Source organism: Fimicolochytrium jonesii (genome assembly GCF_025526975.1).
Source record: "Fimicolochytrium jonesii strain JEL569 chromosome Unknown EV422scaffold_11, whole genome shotgun sequence".
Classification (NCBI taxonomy): domain Eukaryota; kingdom Fungi; phylum Chytridiomycota; class Chytridiomycetes; order Spizellomycetales; family Powellomycetaceae; genus Fimicolochytrium; species Fimicolochytrium jonesii.
This window is the reverse complement of record NW_026515678.1, coordinates 7,501-24,692: the sequence shown is the minus strand read 5'-3', so window position 1 is coordinate 24,692 and position 17,192 is coordinate 7,501. Positions and strand designations below refer to the sequence as shown.

At 54.1% G+C, this 17,192-nt stretch overlaps 8 protein-coding genes across 8 annotated transcripts; 2 read left to right on the top strand and 6 right to left on the bottom strand.

The window, feature by feature from the left end:
• Positions 1-162: 162 nt before the first annotated feature.
• Positions 163-1,013, bottom strand: EV422DRAFT_496080 (uncharacterized protein; the record flags this gene model as incomplete). The annotated part of the gene is made up of 2 exons (XM_053067850.1): positions 163-336; positions 420-1,013. 2 exons carry the CDS (start codon positions 1,011-1,013, stop codon positions 163-165), a joined length of 768 nt encoding a protein of 255 aa, XP_052925588.1.
• A 170-nt stretch (positions 1,014-1,183) lies between these two features.
• EV422DRAFT_46795 (uncharacterized protein) lies at positions 1,184-4,789 on the bottom strand. The gene is made up of 4 exons (XM_053067250.1): positions 4,421-4,789; positions 3,609-4,357; positions 1,660-3,544; positions 1,184-1,454 (listed from the first exon to the last, which is right to left on the bottom strand). Exons 1-4 carry the CDS (start codon positions 4,684-4,686, stop codon positions 1,364-1,366), a joined length of 2,991 nt encoding a protein of 996 aa, XP_052925587.1. The 5' UTR covers positions 4,687-4,789; the 3' UTR covers positions 1,184-1,363.
• Positions 4,790-5,753: 964 nt separating this feature from the next.
• On the bottom strand, positions 5,754-6,856 carry EV422DRAFT_46130 (uncharacterized protein). Its single transcript, XM_053067247.1, has one exon. It carries the CDS (start codon positions 6,681-6,683, stop codon positions 5,895-5,897), a length of 789 nt encoding a protein of 262 aa, XP_052925586.1. The 5' UTR covers positions 6,684-6,856; the 3' UTR covers positions 5,754-5,894.
• EV422DRAFT_47013 (uncharacterized protein) lies at positions 6,828-8,398 on the bottom strand. Its single transcript, XM_053067251.1, has 3 exons — positions 7,997-8,398; positions 6,907-7,921; positions 6,828-6,848 (listed from the first exon to the last, which is right to left on the bottom strand). The coding sequence occupies exons 1-2, from the start codon at positions 8,113-8,115 to the stop codon at positions 7,030-7,032; spliced, it is 1,011 nt and encodes a 336-aa protein (XP_052925585.1). The 5' UTR covers positions 8,116-8,398; the 3' UTR covers positions 6,828-6,848; positions 6,907-7,029.
• On the top strand, positions 8,260-9,657 carry EV422DRAFT_46739 (uncharacterized protein). The gene is made up of 7 exons (XM_053067249.1): positions 8,260-8,531; positions 8,637-8,721; positions 8,790-8,899; positions 8,962-8,978; positions 9,050-9,224; positions 9,332-9,420; positions 9,485-9,657. The coding sequence occupies exons 1-7, from the start codon at positions 8,404-8,406 to the stop codon at positions 9,511-9,513; spliced, it is 633 nt and encodes a 210-aa protein (XP_052925584.1). The 5' UTR covers positions 8,260-8,403; the 3' UTR covers positions 9,514-9,657.
• Positions 9,399-11,014, bottom strand: EV422DRAFT_528445 (uncharacterized protein). Its single transcript, XM_053070285.1, has 6 exons — positions 10,746-11,014; positions 10,425-10,462; positions 10,309-10,356; positions 10,143-10,215; positions 9,766-10,056; positions 9,399-9,683 (listed from the first exon to the last, which is right to left on the bottom strand). The coding sequence occupies exons 1-5, from the start codon at positions 10,920-10,922 to the stop codon at positions 9,871-9,873; spliced, it is 522 nt and encodes a 173-aa protein (XP_052925583.1). The 5' UTR covers positions 10,923-11,014; the 3' UTR covers positions 9,399-9,683; positions 9,766-9,870.
• Positions 11,015-12,224: 1,210 nt separating this feature from the next.
• EV422DRAFT_528440 (uncharacterized protein) lies at positions 12,225-12,658 on the top strand (the record flags this gene model as incomplete). The annotated part of the gene is made up of 1 exon (XM_053070284.1): positions 12,225-12,658. A coding segment is annotated over one exon (286 nt), but the record flags the coding sequence as incomplete, so codon positions are not given.
• A 178-nt stretch (positions 12,659-12,836) lies between these two features.
• EV422DRAFT_567272 (uncharacterized protein) lies at positions 12,837-13,208 on the bottom strand (the record flags this gene model as incomplete). Its single annotated transcript, XM_053072522.1, has 1 exon — positions 12,837-13,208. One exon carries the CDS (start codon positions 13,206-13,208, stop codon positions 12,837-12,839), a length of 372 nt encoding a protein of 123 aa, XP_052925581.1.
• Between the last annotated feature and the right edge of the window lie 3,984 nt (positions 13,209-17,192).

The window sequence follows — 17,192 nt, the reverse complement described above, 5'->3', positions numbered from 1 at the left end:
TTTTGGTACATCTTACACGGTAACATTCTGTACGTCCGTCGGGCGGTGGTGGTAAACCGTGATGTGTAATCACGCCGCGTTCGAAACTCCGTCCCCACGTCGCAAACTCCCCCTTCACCCCAAAACCGTAATACAATCCCACCCCCTCGCATCTCTCAGCCTCTAATTGAGACTCCCACGACACATCTTGGCGCCGCAGAAACACGGTATCTTATCATCCTCGTACTGGAACTTGTAGTCGTAAGTGATTTCCTCGCCCGGGTTGATGGCGCGGTGGGCGTAGATGATGATGCGTTTTTTGGAGGCGACTGTTATTATTTTTGCGCTGCAGTTTGGCTGTGATGCCAGAGAGAGACGGGAGGGTGTGTCAGTTAAGAGCCACGCAGAAGTTTGCGGTAGCCCCAAACCCCCAAGCGTACCTGACAATTATGGTTGATAAACCTCGCCATATTCCCCCTCTTAGTCGCATCCACAACATTCACCCCATCAATCCTGAACAGATAACTCGACCCCATCCCCTGCCGCTCATAAACCTTCTCCCTCAGATCCGCTACTTTATGCCGCACAATCTCCCCGACATACTCAATCACAAACTCGCCCGCGTCGATGGGCTCCATCGCGAAGAGACCCCAGTCGTGGATGGGCGATTTAGCGAATTTAAGGCGCCGGCGACGAGTTTTGAGTTGCGTGAATTTGGCGCTGTCTGTGAGGTTTTCGTGTGCTGTGAGGAGGGAGGGGCGGTGATGGATGCGGGTGGTCGCGGTGTTGCGGGTGGTTGTGGAGCGAGGGGTTGGTTTGGGAGTGGTGGACACGTGGGGACGGCCCGGGGTGGTGGGTGTTGCTGGCGCGTTATGCGGGCTTTTGTCGGTGTTGTTCGCGGCGGCGATACGTGCCCGCATCGCAGCGACTTTCTCCTCCTCTGTGAGGCGGTACACGCCTTCCGTGCGCGCCGCGCCTGTTTTATGCGGGGGTGTCGGGATCGCATGATCCTCTTCAAGGTCTGACAAACCCATCACCGGCGGCGGCTGCTTCCACGTCCGTACAGCCCTCGCATCCCTCTCCAAACCCCTCATCCGCTTCTCAATCCGGCTGCGTCTCCGCCCTTGCTGCTCCTCCCCAAGTAACGTCGTGAGATACCCCAACTCCTCCTGATCTAACCCTCGCATCGTATCCCACAACGCCGGGACCGAGAAATCGAGGCTTGCGTCACTCTCACATTCCCGGTCCTCGTCGTATTCACGAAACGCGTCCCATGTCAGCGGTTCGTGGAGGAGTTTCCGCATCTCGTCGTCTTCGGGTTCGCTGTCGAGGTCGATAGGGGCAGGAAGGGGCGGCAATACGGGGAGTACGGCAATGGGCTGCGTCACGCGTTTTGATACCCTCTTCCGTCTTCCGGTGCCAGCACCATCAGCCGCATCCACCCCGAGCGCCACATGCAGTAGCCCTTTCCCACCCTTCTTAGACTTCCGCCTCTCCCTTCTCGGCAAAAACTCCGCGCCAGACGCGTCAAGCGACCCATACCCGTCCACATCCGGGACGGACGTCGTGGCCGTATCCTCGTCGGGTTGCTGTTCCTCATCAACCAGAACTGCCGATACGCGCCTTCCACGCGGTTTAAGGGGCGGAAGCTTCCTCCCATTTATCTTCTCGCCTTCACACGTTTCACCGATCTCATTTACTCTACTAACCCTCCGTTTCTTCGCCACCCTCCTCCCGACCTCCTCCTCATCTTCATTGTCAAGCACCTTCTTGGGGGGCCCGCGTCTCCGCTTGCCTGGCCCCTCGGTGAATGCTTCACCCCCTGAGAGCATCATGTAGAGGGTGTCGAGGAGGCCGTGGCATTTTTCGGCGATGACGTCCGTGCAGAGGTGGGTTGCCATTGTTGATAGGGTGTTGGCGGTGGAGTGGATGGAGTGGGTGGGGGAGGTGGCTATGGGTGAGGGAGTTTTCGGCCGTGGAGGGCTTATGGGTGGTATGCTGAAGGCGGATACGGCGTCATCCTCGTTGTGCGGTACATGAGCATCCGCAGCCTCCGCGGGTGAAGACGTTCCCAGACCCGTGTCACGCTCACGCGAGGCGTTTCGCACCGTCGTCTTGGTCGGAGGAGGCGGGCTCGGCGATAGCCGGACGACCCTTACCGCGCTTCGGCTGCTGGCGCGGCTATCCGAGGTTTTGTCACGATGGCGCGAGGTCGAGCAAGAACGCAAGCTTCGACGACTATGACTGACGCGCGTTCGTGCCTCCTTGCCATTACTTTTATTTCGCGGCGCATCATACACGTTTTTCCTACTTCCTCCGTCCCAGCTCCTCTCCCTTGACCTACTATTACTACTCTCCTCACGAGCCAAAGGCACACGTCGTATCTCCAACGTCCGGCCCCGACTCTCGTCCCTCCTCTGCCTCCTCCCCTCCCTCCTTCGACTTCGACTCCGACTCCTACTAGAACTCCGACTTCGACTCCTCCTCCGCCTACTCCACCGACTGTTCCGTCTCCGTCTGCTCGTGCTGCGGTTCCTCACCCGACGCCGGGCGCGGCTACGACTCCTGCTCCTGCTCCTGCTCCTGCTCCTGCTCCTACTCCTGCTCCTGCTCCTACTCCGAGAGCGCGAACGCGAGACAGACGAATACGACACTTTCCTGCTCCGTTTGTTCTCGCGGGGTTCCCGCGGGTGAGTCCGCGGCGGTGGGTCGTTTGGTTTCTTGGCATCGGAAATATGAATTCGACTGTGAGTCTCGGCGGTGGTGGGTATATATGTAGACGGTATGGGTATATTCGCCGCTGGATCTGCAGACGCAGACTCCGTATTCGGATTCCGGAATGTAGATACATCAGACGATTTCCGATACCCGCTCGACGGCGGCGGGACAACCACGGGGGCGCGGAATGGTTGTGCAACCACCGCGTCACTGGATCGGGATGCGCCATTCACAGCTCTTTCCGAATCACCTAGCCGTCTCCCGTCCTGCGGTCGTCTGGCCGCGGCGTTTGGCGGGTGAAGGGTCGTGCCGTTTGTCCCATTCGGGCGGTAAGCACGGGTCGAAGTCTCATGTGGGCGGTATGAATCGCGTAGACCGGCTGCCGAGGGTTTGCGGGGGTATGTTGCGGCGTGATCTGCTGCCGTGTCTCCTTTATGCGCCGGTGGGAGCTGGAGATTTGGGAATCGCCATGGGACGGGTTTATCCATAGGTGGCGGAGGTGGATGTGATAGTGGCTCGGTTCTATGTGGGAAACTGCTCTCGTAGGTGCGATGGGCGCCATATGTTGTGGGAGGAGGAGGATCCGGCCGTTGGGTGCATTCATATTGCGGGGGTGGGGGGAGGTGGGGAGGTGATTTATGGGAGTGCAGATGATGATTTGAGGAATGCGGTGGCTGTGATGGTGATGGCTCAAATGCGTGATGCTCTGGCGATGCGGAAAGGATGCCATTCGTTGAGCCTGAACCACATCGCGTAGATGTGAGTTGCGGCACTGTACGGACCGATGCTTTCGGCGTTGCTGCGGCAGGATTCATGACTCCGTGTACGGCATCTTTCTGCACGGAACCTGAGGAAGAGGAATCGCGTCAATGATCAGGCTATGTTCTAAGCGTGCAATAAGTTGAACTTACCATCGGCATCAAGCCGCACATCAATAACATGCGCCGCGACCCGCTTGCCCGAAAGATCCCGTATCGCCCTCTGCGCCGCCAAGCACGCATCTGCTTCGCTACCAGCAAAGGTAACCGCCGCAAACCCCAGATGCACGCTCGAGTTTGGGAGACGTACAATGGACGCGTTTGCTATCGGCCCGCAATTCTGAAAGAAGCGGTTCAGGTCGTCGTTATTTGTTTTGGGTGGGAGGCCGGAAACGAAGACGGTGCGGGCTTTGGTTGGGGGAATCTTTCGTGGCTTTGGATTTGGTTGGGGCATGAGAGCTGCGGTCACTGACAACTGAACGGGCGCCTGCGCCGGCAGCGGTACCGGCTTCGGATCTGGTATGTCCTCGTCAAAGCCAAACTGAATGCCATCGTCAAGCGGCTGTGGTGGCGGCGGCGATGCTTGCACTTGTGAAGGAGGCTCCGGCGGGGCAGGGTATCTCACCCTGTGGAGCTTAGATGTCAACCGTTTCCGCCCACGCCCGATCTCAGCGTACATAGGAATATCAGCCCGCGGGTCGGCCGGCACTGCCGAAACGTCGCCAGATGCCACTTTTCCGTCCTTGCGGACGACACGCGCCTTCCGCATTCTGTTATTTTTGTCGGGGTCGAGACTCGGCTCGTACATAACCCGCCAGCCGTGAATGCACCCATCCTTTTCCGCGTTCCCAGTGACGGTTGGCAGCGCCGATGGCAACGACTGTTTTCCTTTGCTGCTGCCGCTGCCGTTGCATTGTTCTTGTGTCGGCTGGACCTCCTGCGAAGCTGGCGGAGAGCGTGTTTGCTGTGGAGACGGGCTATCTGAAGGTGTGAAGGCCAGCGACGCGAAGTTCCTATGCCCTTCCAGACTACTTTGTAATCCATTTGCTTCCACGCCCTCTTCAACTGAAGGTCTACTTGACGACCCTTCAGATGGCGGACTTCGGGTCAGAGCGACGGCAGGGACCGCCTTTGTTCCGACGTGTGCCGAGCTGGGCACGCGCGCAATTGTGTGAAGAACCGCTGACGTCGGCGACGGTCGCTTGTAATGGGCGGGAACGGACGCCGCCATTCTCGCATATGCGGCGGCGCTTCCGCTCTCTCTATCCTAGAGCCCGGTGAGGTATGTCCACGGTGGAATATCGGAAGCACCAAGAGCAAAACGTGTTGTAGCTGGGTTATTCGCGTATGGTCGTCGTCGCACGGCTATGGAGCAGCAAGGTGGGGATGGTTCACGGGGCGACTGTGGGACCAAGGAGGGCAAGTGCTATGGAGCGGTTACGACGACAGGCTGTGCATCTGTATGTAGCTCCGCTCTATGCTCAGGATGTGGCCGGCATGCAATTTGCTGTGGGGACAGTGGAATGCCAATTGGACATTGCGAAAAGGGCAAACGCGATGCAGGCCTGCAGGCAACTTTCCTTCCTGATACGACCCAGTTACGACTCCCATGGGCAACCAACGCTGGTTGGCATCTTTCCCCTCAGACACCCATGCAGCGACGTGAAGGGGCCACTAGCCCTGAGCTCCCGCTCAGCGCATTGCTCATACGCCTTGCAAAAGGCCCCTTCCTGTACTGCAGCCCCGCTCATTGTGAAGTTCAGGTTGGACGAACCGCTGATCTCGCTTCGACACAATCGCAGCCTCAAACACAAGCTTGGACCGCTGCCCACAATACATACCCAATGACGTCCTTGTCACCGTCTTCAACTTCCTCGGCGAAAGTAATCTATGGGCTGCCTCACTTGCCGCCCGTGGTCAGCCAACGCCGCAGTAGTCCAACGGATCCGAGCCAAGCAAACCTTCGACATGGTGTTTGGGCAGCTACATGCTCCACATGAGGGAAACCGAGGGAAAAGGGACGTTCTCGGCTTCGGCAATTCCAGATTGCTTTCTAGTACCCCCACCAGCTCAACAAAGCCCCATCCGCATGGACCTGGAAACCTGCATGAACAACAAAACACTTCGACATTGAAAAGAACAAAGGAACCGCGGTAAACAATCCATCACCCGAACCGATCTCTTCCGATCTGCGCCACCCATATATGTGTAGATCCATGCCCACCTCTCCGTCTACGCCTGCCCAGATGTGAGGGGCAATCCTAGTCTAACATCTATGCCTGGTCTATCTCCAATTTCTTCCACCGGGGGAAGCTTCACCTCCCTCGCTCAACCGAAGCGACTATTTCTCATTTCCACCGCACAGGACTAATGAGAAAGTTTGCCAGAAGCCCGCCGGTCAAAGCTTCACCTCCCTCGCTCAACCGAAGCGACTATTTCTCATTTCCACCGCACAGGACTAATGAGAAAGTTTGCCAGAAGCCCGCCGGTCAGAGCACCGTCCACATCCGATGAGTGATTGGGCCCAGATTCCCTATCCATCGCATCGCGTTCCCACAGCTGGAGGACTTTGGCGTTCACAACGTCAAACTCCACATGGCCGGGCGGAAACCTGGAGGCCAGCTGCATCGGGGTCGCGCCGCACACCCGCGGTATCTCGGGCTCTGTCGAGGCCCAATCCATCGCGTCAGCGTCCGCGAATGACCAGTTCTGCTCGACGATCTGCTGACCTAGGATATCCGTCAGCCTTTCATACGTGGCTGGATCGACTGTCGAGGACAGGGGCAGGTTATGTGCGGTCTTGATCTCGTCCGGCAGCAGCATGTCGTATCCGGGAGGTAGCGGGATCGGGCGCCGTCGCCATTCGCGATCGAGGGTCCCGTCCCCGGGTGTCTCGGTCTCGAAGGTGGTTTTCATATCCGATAGCCAGGCCGAGTCGTAAGGTTCCGGTTCACCGTTGGAATCGGAGTCGGAGTCGATGTCAGCATAGGTTTCTCCGGCCGGCAATGGGTCCATGAATTTGTAACCTCCCGGTTTTTCGAGGTAGTTGAATTCATCGAACTCGTCGTCGTAACACAGGGAAAGCGCCACTGTGGCGATGCGGAGGCCTAGTGATCTTAAGTTGGGCCAGCGAGCCTCATCGGGTCCCAAAGTTTTTAACAGCCTGCCGAGTCCCAAGTCCGTTCCCCAGTCACTCAGGGTTAGCTCCCACCCGTCTTGAGATGGCATACCCCTCAGAATGAGCTCGGAATCCGAGTGATCCGATATCTTATCCTCATAACGGGCAATACACTCGATTGACCGTTTGCAGTATGTGTCGTAATCCTCATCCTCGTAGGTTTCCAGGTGCGACGAGAAGACTTCAAGAAGGACAGTGACAGTGCCATGGTTTCCCTGAATGACTAGGGGGTGAGCACCGATTAACGAGAACGAAATCCCCACAATGCCTTACGATAAGGTAGAAGAAGTAGTGATTTTGGATCGACTGATCAAGCACATTGTCGAGGCCATTTATCTTGTGTTTTTTGCCTGGCCCGAATACCAGATAGTTTGTTTCGATTTGGGCCAAAGGGTCTCATGCAGCGTCCAACTCCGCTTCCAGTTCCGTGCGTGCGGCAGACGATTGAAGCACTCTTCTATATATTCCCCTGAGCATCATCGCATGTGCCTTGCTACGCTGGACTTGGAGCGTATCGTACAGATCCCCCCATACGTAGCAGGGAAGGATCGAGATGGCATTCCGTCGTGTGGTGAGGGCATCTAGCGCTTCCCTGACAGCAGGCGGCATCCGAGGCGCATGTTCGTGATACTTTGGGCGGAAGCCTTGGCCTTCCCAGACATCGGCGTCAAGTTGCTCTTCACTGAATGGTTCACTTTCAACGTCTAGATCTAAACGTGGAAACTTATATGGTTTGAAGTCAAAGTCAACGGCAAAGCGGATGAAGGCATTGGCCAAGATTTCTTTGAGATTTTTTTCGGTCATGCCGAGCCGAGCGCTCAGAGCTTCCAGATTTGACGCAGAGACCGACCCGTCATGGCCGTGCCAGTCGTAGACCATCTTGATTTGCTCATGGGGCAGCTGGGCATACACTCGACAGTACCCTTCCCAGACATCGGGATCCAACACATCTGCCGATGTGTAGCGGCCGAAGACACCGTCAATAGTCACATGCGCGAAACCGACAGCGTCGCTCCACACGACTATTGAATGCTGAAATTCGGTGACTATTGTCGCTCGTTCCCGGACGATATTGAAGTCGGTGTAGAGATGCGTGTAGAGCGGAGAGGGCTCCTTCGTTCGGGCAAGTAAAAACCCTTCCAAAATCGTGGAAGCTTCCTGGTGTGCTTCAAACTGTTCACGGGTGGTTGGACTGTAGTCCAAGCTCGCCACATGCTGCTGAAGATGTGAGAACAACGGAAGGTTCGGATTCCACGGGAGAAGCCTTTGACGGAGACTCTTACAGGTGCTGATAGGAGAAAGAAAAATTGCTGTCAGCAACGAGGAATTCCGCCTTACTATGGGATAAAGGGGAGATCTGCACCTGTACAAGCGAACCAGCGAAAGCAGCGGGAGATACTTCACCAGATGGTGGTGGAATATGTCGGGGGAAAGCAGGACAGCAAATGCCGGAGCCATGCGACGTCGCTCTTGGGAGGCCATGGATATGCTTCTGCTATACCAGTGTGCTGAGCCCTGGCGTCGGCTGTCTGAGTGTTTGGGAGCTGTCCAAAACGCAAGTCCCTTGCCCAGCCTTGCCTAGCTGTAAGGACGCCCTGAGCTTGCCGCCCTTGTCTAAACCTATCTATACGTTGGAGTTGCGTTGGAGTCTGGAACCTCGAAGTCGTGATGCCCAGATTCCTCGAAGTCGTAAGGGGTGTCCCCAAAACTGTAGTGGCCGACGACAACCCTGAGATCAAACGTGAACAATAACACTCCAGCCCCGTCCCAATGTCTCTCGCTAAACAACAAACAGGTAAGCGCCCACCCTCAGTACACAGCCTCACCGGAAACGACTCCCGGCCATTACGAGACGGCGACGACGCGAACGACGACGATGTGGAGGGCGAGGAATCTGAGTGAGTTTACCAGCATGAGCGGCAGCCGGAAGGGTGAACGGCATCGGGCTACGTTGAGTAATCGCTGCACTGACCGTGAAATTCACATCCTCCCGCTTTTCCCAGGGCCACAGAGGAAACCTCCGACGAGGACGGCGACACAACCCGCGTGGAGTTCTCGGAGTTGGGGGAGGAGGACCAGCGCAAGCTGGTAAGCACGAGAGGTGGAATTTTGCTTCCCCGTCAACGATTATCTTATTTCCTTTCTCGCGTGGGAAGCTTGAGTACGCATACGACGATATCCTCGCGGCAAGCTTAAACGGCGTGATTTGCGATGTGCGACGAGCGGAGGTGCTGAGACGGAGCCCGTGTCAGATCTGCTTTACCAAGTATGTATGACTGAAAGATCGTAGTTCATAACCGGTGCGCCATTAACCAGCACCTATCGTAGGCGATGTCACACCCACAGTGAGGATCAGAAGGCAACACCAATCTCTCCTCCCGCTCTTTCCCTTTAACACGTGCAATCTCCCTTTTAGATCCCCGTCCCGGCTTCGACATCCTCGGCCTCCCCCTCGGCGACAAAGAAACCGCCCAGCAGAAAGTCAAATGCGACAACTGCCAAGGATATTACCCAGCGCAGCGATTTGCGCCGCATTTGGAGAAATGTTTGGGGATTGGTGGAAGGGTTAACTCGAGATCGAGTAGTCGCATGTATGTTTGGAAGCGGAAGGCGCAATGCGGGCGGATGGGTCGTTGGTGGTTGGTGGTTGGGTGATGGCGGAGCGGTTGTTGACCAACTTCTCCCCACTCTCTCCCAGGCCTGGCAACGAGCGCGCCTCAGCGTCGCCCCACAACTTCACTTTTGACTCTGATAACGAGTCGTTGGCTAGTATCGGCGAGAAGCGAGGTACGTAACCTTATCGTCTTTTCCCCCCACTCGTCTGCTCACATCCTGGCATAGGCCGCCCAAGGGAATCCCCCCTCCGCCACAAAACGCTAAAAAAGAAACGTCATCTCCTGGACGAGATGCGCGCGTCAGTGCAGGCTAGCTTGGCGCTGGGATACAGCACGCCGGTGGATGTGACGGATTCGGGGCAGACTTCTGCTGACGAGGTTTAGACCCCGAGGGCAATCCTTGGTCATTTTGGGGGATCCGGGCAGAGTCGAGAGCTACATAGGTTGGTAAGGTTTACATTCCTATTAGATTTGCGCGACGGAAACATTGACTGACATAATATGCAACCAAGTATACCCGCATCAAAACCGTAATCCAGCTCGCGTTCATGTACAGACGGCAATACTCTTCACCAACAAAACCGAAACTTCAATCCTCACAGTACGCCAGGCATCACACCAATCACTCAACCCACCACCCATTCTTCTTATGCGTACTCTCAATCGAGTCCTCCGGATACCCCTCAAAAGTAAGATCGCCCTCCTGTGCCTCAACAGGCACCCAGTCCGGTTTGGACGCGAGGAAGATGTGTGTTGTTTTGAGCGCTTGCGGGAGCGGCGTGTCGATTGCGCTGGCGTAGGGCCAGATCTGTGGGGCGGGGGTTGGAGGGACGGGGTGTGAGGTGGGGACGAGGGAAGGGGAAGGGAAAGGGAAGGAAGGATGGTTATGCGTACCCATGTGGGCCAGCGGGCGTCGGCGGCCCAGAGAGCGGAGCCGCAGAAGGTGCAGAAGTGGCGGTGGTGCGAACTGGGCGGGGTGGGGGGAGACCATTGGCATGAGAGTAAGAAGTGGTGATGCAACCTGCATCACATGTTTTAAAATAGCGTGCTATACACCCACCTCAATTCAGAGGTCCCATCCTCTTTCTGCTTATTTGCCTGATAAGCTCTGTGGAAGCCCCATACTTGCATCAATTGCCTGAAACATCTTGACAGAACTCCACACTCAAGGCATACTTTATGTGCTGTTCACCCGTCACCTTCAGTGTTTCAGCCTGCCAATTGGAACGTCATTGGAAGCTGTCTTGGATACCACCGTCCGCAAAGCTGCTCGATTTGGGTCGTACCTGCGCCATGATATTAATGACATACCCGCCACCTCCGCCGGCTGTCTTGCGACATATGTGGCTACACGTCGACAACGTACCGACAAGACACCATCAGTTGTGACATTTTGCCGTACGTAACGACAGTACCCCGACCAGATAGCCCTCCAATTTCCCATTCCATCTCACATGCCAACGGAGGAAGAAGGACACGAAGAACAAGGACGCTTACCAGTAGCAACGCATGTACGGCACAGGCGTGTGCGATGTGCAGGTGAAGGACGCTTTGCCGCAATGGCAGGAGCCTTGCAGTTCCATAGCTTTTCGCGCGATGAGGGTGGACGTTGCGTTGAGAACGAGGTGACAGCAAGTGATGCGTATTTGGGAAAGGACGATGGAGTAAAGTCATGGACAATGGAGGTCTTGCCCGATCGGGTTAGGGTTATTCATAACTCCCCTCTTAACCTTAGAAGTGTTGTGGAACTCGTTACTTTATTCCCCTTCACACACACCACTCGTTTTATAGACATTCGATCGGAAGGTCTGCACACACACACAACCAGCTCTCTATCTGCAAAGAAGAAAAGGGGGGGTACGGTAACTATAAAAAGGAAGCTGTGGCTGAAACTGGTTGTTTATAACACTCCCTCTCAGACTGCAGATCGAATTCAGTCGCAGTCACAGTCGCCGTTGCAGTCGCTCTGCATTCTGATCCCATGGAACGTTCCGCTCTCAACTTCCGCGATCGCTTGAGGCCAGCTTGGAGTAGGGGCAGGTCTCGCGATTCACTCTTCACGTCACGATCGCTTGAGGCCAGCTTGGAGTAGGGGCAGGTCTCGCGGTTGGTTACGCCATCGACTTTACGCTATCAACTTCCGCCATCGCTTCGCCGTCGTAGTCGTGGATGCCTCGGTAAAAACCTCTCCCAGTCGTAAAAACCTCCGTGAGGAAAAAAAAAAAGATCCTGGGAGTAGGAAAAGAGCGCATCGTCGTATCAAGCAACATCGGCTGTTCGGCCAAATCCTAGAGCGTGAACAAACTTCCAGTGTTTGTTTTCATCTAGGGATTTGGTAAATATATCCGCAACGTTGTCGTGCGTATTGATCTGAGTGACGCTAATCACAGAAGAACCACCCCGCCAACCAACCTCTATGGACGCTGGAAGACGGGACGTTTACGACCCTGGATTGGTTTACGGGATGGTGGGACGCAGCTGTTGGGGTAGGAGTTGGGACATCATTACTGAGAGCCGGCGGGGCGACCGTTGACGCTTTCGAGGGATACCCATCCAATAGTATGGTCGGTGGAGCTCCGCTGCGTTCGAGCGCTACATCCGATCGCATCCCAACTTTCTTGTCGAGCTGATGTTGAGGCACCACCCGGGATAGCTTAGTTCATCTGCTATTCTTTCTTGCTATCATTGCGTTGGGCTGCTCACCTTTCTTCCCCCCTTCTTCCTTTCTTAGTTTAGTTCCTTTGCTGTTTTGTCTTTCCCTTCCCCTTTGCGCGACGTTGCGATGTACCACCACATGTTTTCCTCAATCACATTTCTTGCCTCTGAGTACGTGCTCAGTGCCCTGTTCGTGCGGACAACTTGCCCCTGAGTATGCGCTCAGAATCCCCTCTTGCCCCTGCGTGTGCGCTCAGAATTCGCCCCTCAGCGTGCGCTCAGAATTCGCCCCTGATCATGCGCTCGGAATTCGCCCCTGAGCATGCGCTCAGTATTGCCCATATGCGCTTGCGCCCGCTTGCACTGCCACCTTCTTACCTTCCATAGAGTCTCAGCCCAGACAGGACTACCGAAACGTTATCGACGCGCTCGCCAACCGGACGCCCGCTTGGGTCGTAAGGATAGTATCGGACGACAACTTTGGACTGCGGGGTTGCCCAATACAAATATCCTTCATTACCAAGACTGCGCGTCCGACTGCGTCCGATTCGGCTGTTGTGGACGGGGCGAGGTCGTAGATGTTCATTCAAATGAACGAGTCGACTGAGCCACGTGAGCGGTGTGCGCATTCACATATATATACTTCCTACGTACATAGTCGGAGTTGCCTTCTTTCCTTTCCCACGCTTATCATTCTTCGTTATCGCATTGCATTCTAAACCTCCCACCCACCCTACTGTATATGTACTGCGGACTGCGGGGTCGCTCAATACATATCCTTCATCCCCAAGACTGCGCGTCCCACTGCGTCCGATTCGGCTGTTGTGGACGGGGCGAGATGAATCCATTAAGGCTCACCATCGGGCTTCCAACCGCGAAACCTCTACCCACTCTATCTGCTCTAAACGCCCATCATGCTGGGTCGGGAAGCGTTCACAGGCCATGCTCGGGAGACACGCGCATGTAATCCATGTCATCGTCATCCTCGTCGTCGTCACCTTCCTCATCCTCTTCCTCTTCCGCCTCATCCGTCTCATCCTCCTCGTCGCCGAATGCTTCTATGGGGTTCCCCTCCGCTGGAAGCCGCACAAGCCGCTCTTCCACCATAGTGGCCATCTTCCCACGGTAATCAGCCCATAAATCTGCGAGGGAACCCCGAGGGCTGATATCGTTGGAGGTCATTGCGAACCACCGTATCCAGCGCAGGACCTCAGATAAGGTCTTATCGATACCGTACACGACCGTGAGCTCCGTATCAGACGAGTACACCCACCCATCTTCGTGATATTGACGGACGCCGAACATTGGCAGTTCTTTGTCCTTTTCGGCGTCCGTCAATATCACGAAGACAGAGCGGTCTTGGGTTAGGGTTAGGGTTAGGGTTAGGGTTAGGGTTAGGGTTAGGGTTAGGGTTAGGGTTAGGGTTAGGGTTAGGGTTAGGGTTAGGGTTAGGGTTAGGGTTAGGGTTAGGGTTAGGGTTAGGGTTAGGGTTAGGGTTAGGGTAGGGTTAGGGTTACAAGACCCCCTGGGTTGGGTTTTATTTTTGGGTTGCCTGGAACCCTAGGGACTTAGAAATTTTCGGGTTTTTTGGCTTTTGGGTGTGTTCTACAGTTCAAATTCTTGACTCTGAGGGGTGTGGTGGCGGGGGGTGTTGCGCACCTAGGCAAGTCAGGGGGGACTAGGTGTGCAAGGGCAAGTGATGGGTCATATGGGTGGTGGTGCGGGTACGGGGGGGGGGGCAGGGGTGCCAATAGGGGAGGGGGGGGGTTGATATAAAGGGGAAATATATGTTATATATACGATTATAGGACTTGTGCAAATTGGGATTTTTTTAGTGCCGATCTGGAGTTGGCGTCCTAATTAAAAGTTGGCCCCATATCATATTCTCTAATTGAAGTACTCTCGGATTGGCAATCCGTGCGGAAACGGCTTCAGAAACTTAGAAAAACGAAATTTTCACGCGACGGGGGGTAAAAAGTTGGAAAATGTGGTGATATCTCAACATCTGGCTGACTATCCAGTGGAGGGCACTTAATGAAAGTTGATTGTAGCCTATGGTTTGCATAGCTGATGTGGTAGCAAATCTTGTGTAACCTTGCTTTTGGCTGAAGAACAGGGCCCCTTTTCAATTCTCAAGTAGTGACCCCCAAGACCTCCTAACAAAAGACACGAGTATGTATGTGCAGGCAAAGGGGTTTGGCTGTGTTCTCCAGTAAGCATTTTGTGATTCCGCTGTGCATCGTAGACTGTTTGTAGGACCGTTGCGGAATGTCATTTACCAAAACTGTTAAACATTTTCCGTTTAAAGCAGTGTTCTACAGTTTGTCCATGCAGGTTAGAGCACGTGACCTGGGCTTGCTTGCAGGGTATGCAGAGTGAGAGGGTTGGGGTTAGAGATTTCCCAGATCACTTATTAAATTCAGCCAAACTGTCTCTGTCATGGAACATTTAAAATAGTGGAAAGCAGTATTGCATTTATTGATTTAGAGTACATTGGAAAAGCGCACATTCAGAAAAGGGTTTTGGTGTAAAGTTATCAACGACACTCAACAGTACTAAAGGACTTCCGCAAGCATGTCACGGACTTGGTTCTGTCCAAAAGTCGTACAGCACTCAGGGTACCTGGCGCAGCGGAGACGGAAACGATGCTGACCGCCAATGCTATGAAAAGCTGAGCCTCCACAGTTGGGACATTGAAGCTGATCACGATGCTGATGGAAGAGTTCACGGATATTGCCAATGGGAGCAGCATCAGGCACTTCCCCATCCCCATGACCCCACCAAGCACGAGCAGGATCAATGACGGGTGCAATGCCTTTGAACCATCCGGGATTGAAACCAAAAGAGTTGAGAACATCTCGGAAGCGCTGACAGTCTGTCACAGTAGTCTGTCTATTGCGATCACCTCTGAATAGAACTCTGGTGGCAGCGTCCATGATGCCATTGATGAGACTGTAGTACTCTTCCACCGGCACAAGCTTCAAGGAGTTTGCGCCCATGTGCTGGAAAATGGTCTCGATCTGGTCCAAATGGAGATTCAAAACCATCTGTTCCGCTGATTCCAACCTGGCGCACTGAACTCGCACTTCAACTCGCATGCCAGTAATGTGGGTTAGGGTTAGGGCTAGGTTAGGGTTAGGGTTAGGGTTAGGGTTAGGGTTAGGGTTAGGGTTAGGGTTAGGGTTAGGGTTAGGGTTAGGGTTAGGGTTAGGGTTAGGGTTAGGGTTAGGGTTAGGGTTAGGGTTAGGGTTAGGGTTACAAGACCCCCTGGGTTGGGTTTTATTATTGGGTTGCCTGGAACCCTAGGGACTTAGAAATTTTCGAGTTTTTTGGCTTTGGGCAGTGTTCTACAGTTCAGATTCGAGGTTCCAAGGGGTAGGGTGCCGGGGGTGGTGCGCACCTAGGCAAGCCGGGGGGGACTAGGTGTGCAAGGGCAAGTGATGGGTCATATGGGTGGTGGTGCGGGTACGGGGGGGGGGGGGGCAGGGGTGCCAATAGGGGGGGGGGGGGGTTGATATAAAGGGGACATATACGTTATATATACCTTATAGGACTTGTGCAAATTGGGATTTTTTTAGTGCCGATCCGGAGTTGGCGTCCTAATTAAAAGTTGGCCCCATATCATATTCTCTAATTGAAGTACTCTCGGATTGGCAATCCGTGCGGAAACGGCTTCAGAAACTTAGAAAAACGAAATTTTCACGCGACGGGGGGTAAAAAATTGGAAAATGTGGTGATATCTCAACATCTGGCTGAATATCCAGTGTTGGGCACTTAATGAAAGTTGATTGTAGCCTATGGTTTGCATAGCTGATGTGGTAGCAAATCTTGTTTAACCTCGCTTTTGGCTGAAGAAAAGGGCCCCTTTTCAATTCTCAAGTCGTGACCCCCAAGACCTCCTAACAAAAGACACGTGTACGTATGTGCAGGCAAAGGGGTTTGGCCGTGTTCTCCAGTAAACATTTTGTGAATTTCGCTGTGCATTGTAGACTGTTTGTAGGACCCTTGCGGTATGTTATTTCCCAAAACTGTTGAACATTTTCCAGCTAAAGCAGTGTTCTACAGTTTGTCCATGCAGGTGAGGGCACGTGACCTGGGCCTGCTTCCAGGGTACGCAGAGTGAGAGGGGTGGGGTTAGAGATTTCCCAGCGCACTTATTAAACTCAGCCAAATTGTCTCTGTCATGGAACATTTAAAAATGGTGGAAAGTAGTATTGCATTTATTGATTTAGAGTACATTGGAAAAGCGCACATTCAGAAAAGGGTTTGGTGTAAAGTTATCAACGACATTCAACAGTACTAAAGGACTTCCGCAAGCATGTCACGGACTTGGTTCTGTCCAAAAGTCGTACAGGCACTCAGGGTACCTGGCGCAGCGGAGACGGAAACGATGCTGACCGCCAATGCTATGAAAAGCTGAGCCTCCACAGTTGGGACATTGAAGCTGATCACGATGCTGATGGAAGAGTTCACGGATATTGCCAATGGGAGCAGCATCAGGCACTTCCCCATCCCCATGACCCCACCAAGCACGAGCAGGATCAATGACGGGTGCAATGCCTTTGAACCATCCGGGATTGAAACCAAAAGAGTTGAGAACATCTCGGAAGCGCTGACAGTCTGTCACAGTAGTCTGTCTATTGCGATCACCTCTGAATAGAACTCTGGTGGCAGCGTCCATGATGCCATTGATGAGACTGTAGTACTCTTCCACCGGCACAAGCTTCAAGGAGTTTGCGCCCATGTGCTGGAAAATGGTCTCGATCTGGTCCAAATGGAGATTCAAAACCATCTGTTCCGCTGATTCCAACCTGGCGCACTGAACTCGCACTTCAACTTGCATGCCAGTAATGTGGGTTAGGGTTAGGGTTAGGGCTAGGTTAGGGTTAGGGTTAGGGTTAGGGTTAGGGTTAGGGTTAGGGTTAGGGTTAGGGTTAGGGTTACAAGACCCCCTGGGTTGGGTTTTATTATTGGGTTGCCTGGAACCCTAGGGACTTAGGGTTAGGGTTAGGGTTAGGGTTAGGGTTAGGGTTAGGGTTAGGGTTAGGGTTAGGGTTAGGGTTAGGGTTAGGGTTAGGGTTAGGGTTACAAGACCCCCTGGGTTGGGTTTTATTATTGGGTTGCCTGGAACCCTAGGGACTTAGAAATTTTCGAGTTTTTTGGCTTTGGGCAGTGTTCTACAGTTCAGATTCGAGGTTCCAAGGGGTAGGGTGCCGGGGGTGGTGCGCACCTAGGCAAGCCGGGGGGGACTAGGTGTGCAAGGGCAAGTGATGGGTCATATGGGTGGTG

Bases quoted from the DNA above. Each gene is read 5' to 3' on its own strand.
- EV422DRAFT_46795 (XM_053067250.1), bottom strand. From the start codon at position 4,686: ATGGCGGCGTCCGTTCCCGCCCATTACAAGCGACCGTCGCCGACGTCA. The intron at 3,545-3,608 runs GTAAGTTCAACT...CCTCTTCCTCAG, and splicing joins TGTGCGGCTTGATGCCGATG to GTTCCGTGCAGAAAGATGCC. The intron at 1,455-1,659 runs GTGTGAAGGCGA...AAGTCTAAGAAG, and splicing joins GTAAATGAGATCGGTGAAAC to GGTGGGAAAGGGCTACTGCA.
- EV422DRAFT_46130 (XM_053067247.1), bottom strand. From the start codon at position 6,683: ATGCCATCTCAAGACGGGTGGGAGCTAACCCTGAGTGACTGGGGAACG.
- EV422DRAFT_47013 (XM_053067251.1), bottom strand. From the start codon at position 8,115: ATGGCCTCCCAAGAGCGACGTCGCATGGCTCCGGCATTTGCTGTCCTG. The intron at 7,922-7,996 runs GTGCAGATCTCC...TTCTCCTATCAG, and splicing joins TCGCTGGTTCGCTTGTACAG to CACCTGTAAGAGTCTCCGTC.
- EV422DRAFT_46739 (XM_053067249.1), top strand. From the start codon at position 8,404: ATGTCTCTCGCTAAACAACAAACAGGTAAGCGCCCACCCTCAGTACAC. The intron at 8,532-8,636 runs GTGAGTTTACCA...CGCTTTTCCCAG, and splicing joins GTGGAGGGCGAGGAATCTGA to GGCCACAGAGGAAACCTCCG. The intron at 9,225-9,331 runs GTATGTTTGGAA...ACTCTCTCCCAG, and splicing joins TCGAGATCGAGTAGTCGCAT to GCCTGGCAACGAGCGCGCCT.
- EV422DRAFT_528445 (XM_053070285.1), bottom strand. From the start codon at position 10,922: ATGACTTTACTCCATCGTCCTTTCCCAAATACGCATCACTTGCTGTCA. The intron at 10,357-10,424 runs GTATGCCTTGAG...GGGCTTCCACAG, and splicing joins ACGGGTGAACAGCACATAAA to AGCTTATCAGGCAAATAAGC. The intron at 10,057-10,142 runs GTACGCATAACC...CCCGCCCCACAG, and splicing joins ACGCCCGCTGGCCCACATGG to ATCTGGCCCTACGCCAGCGC.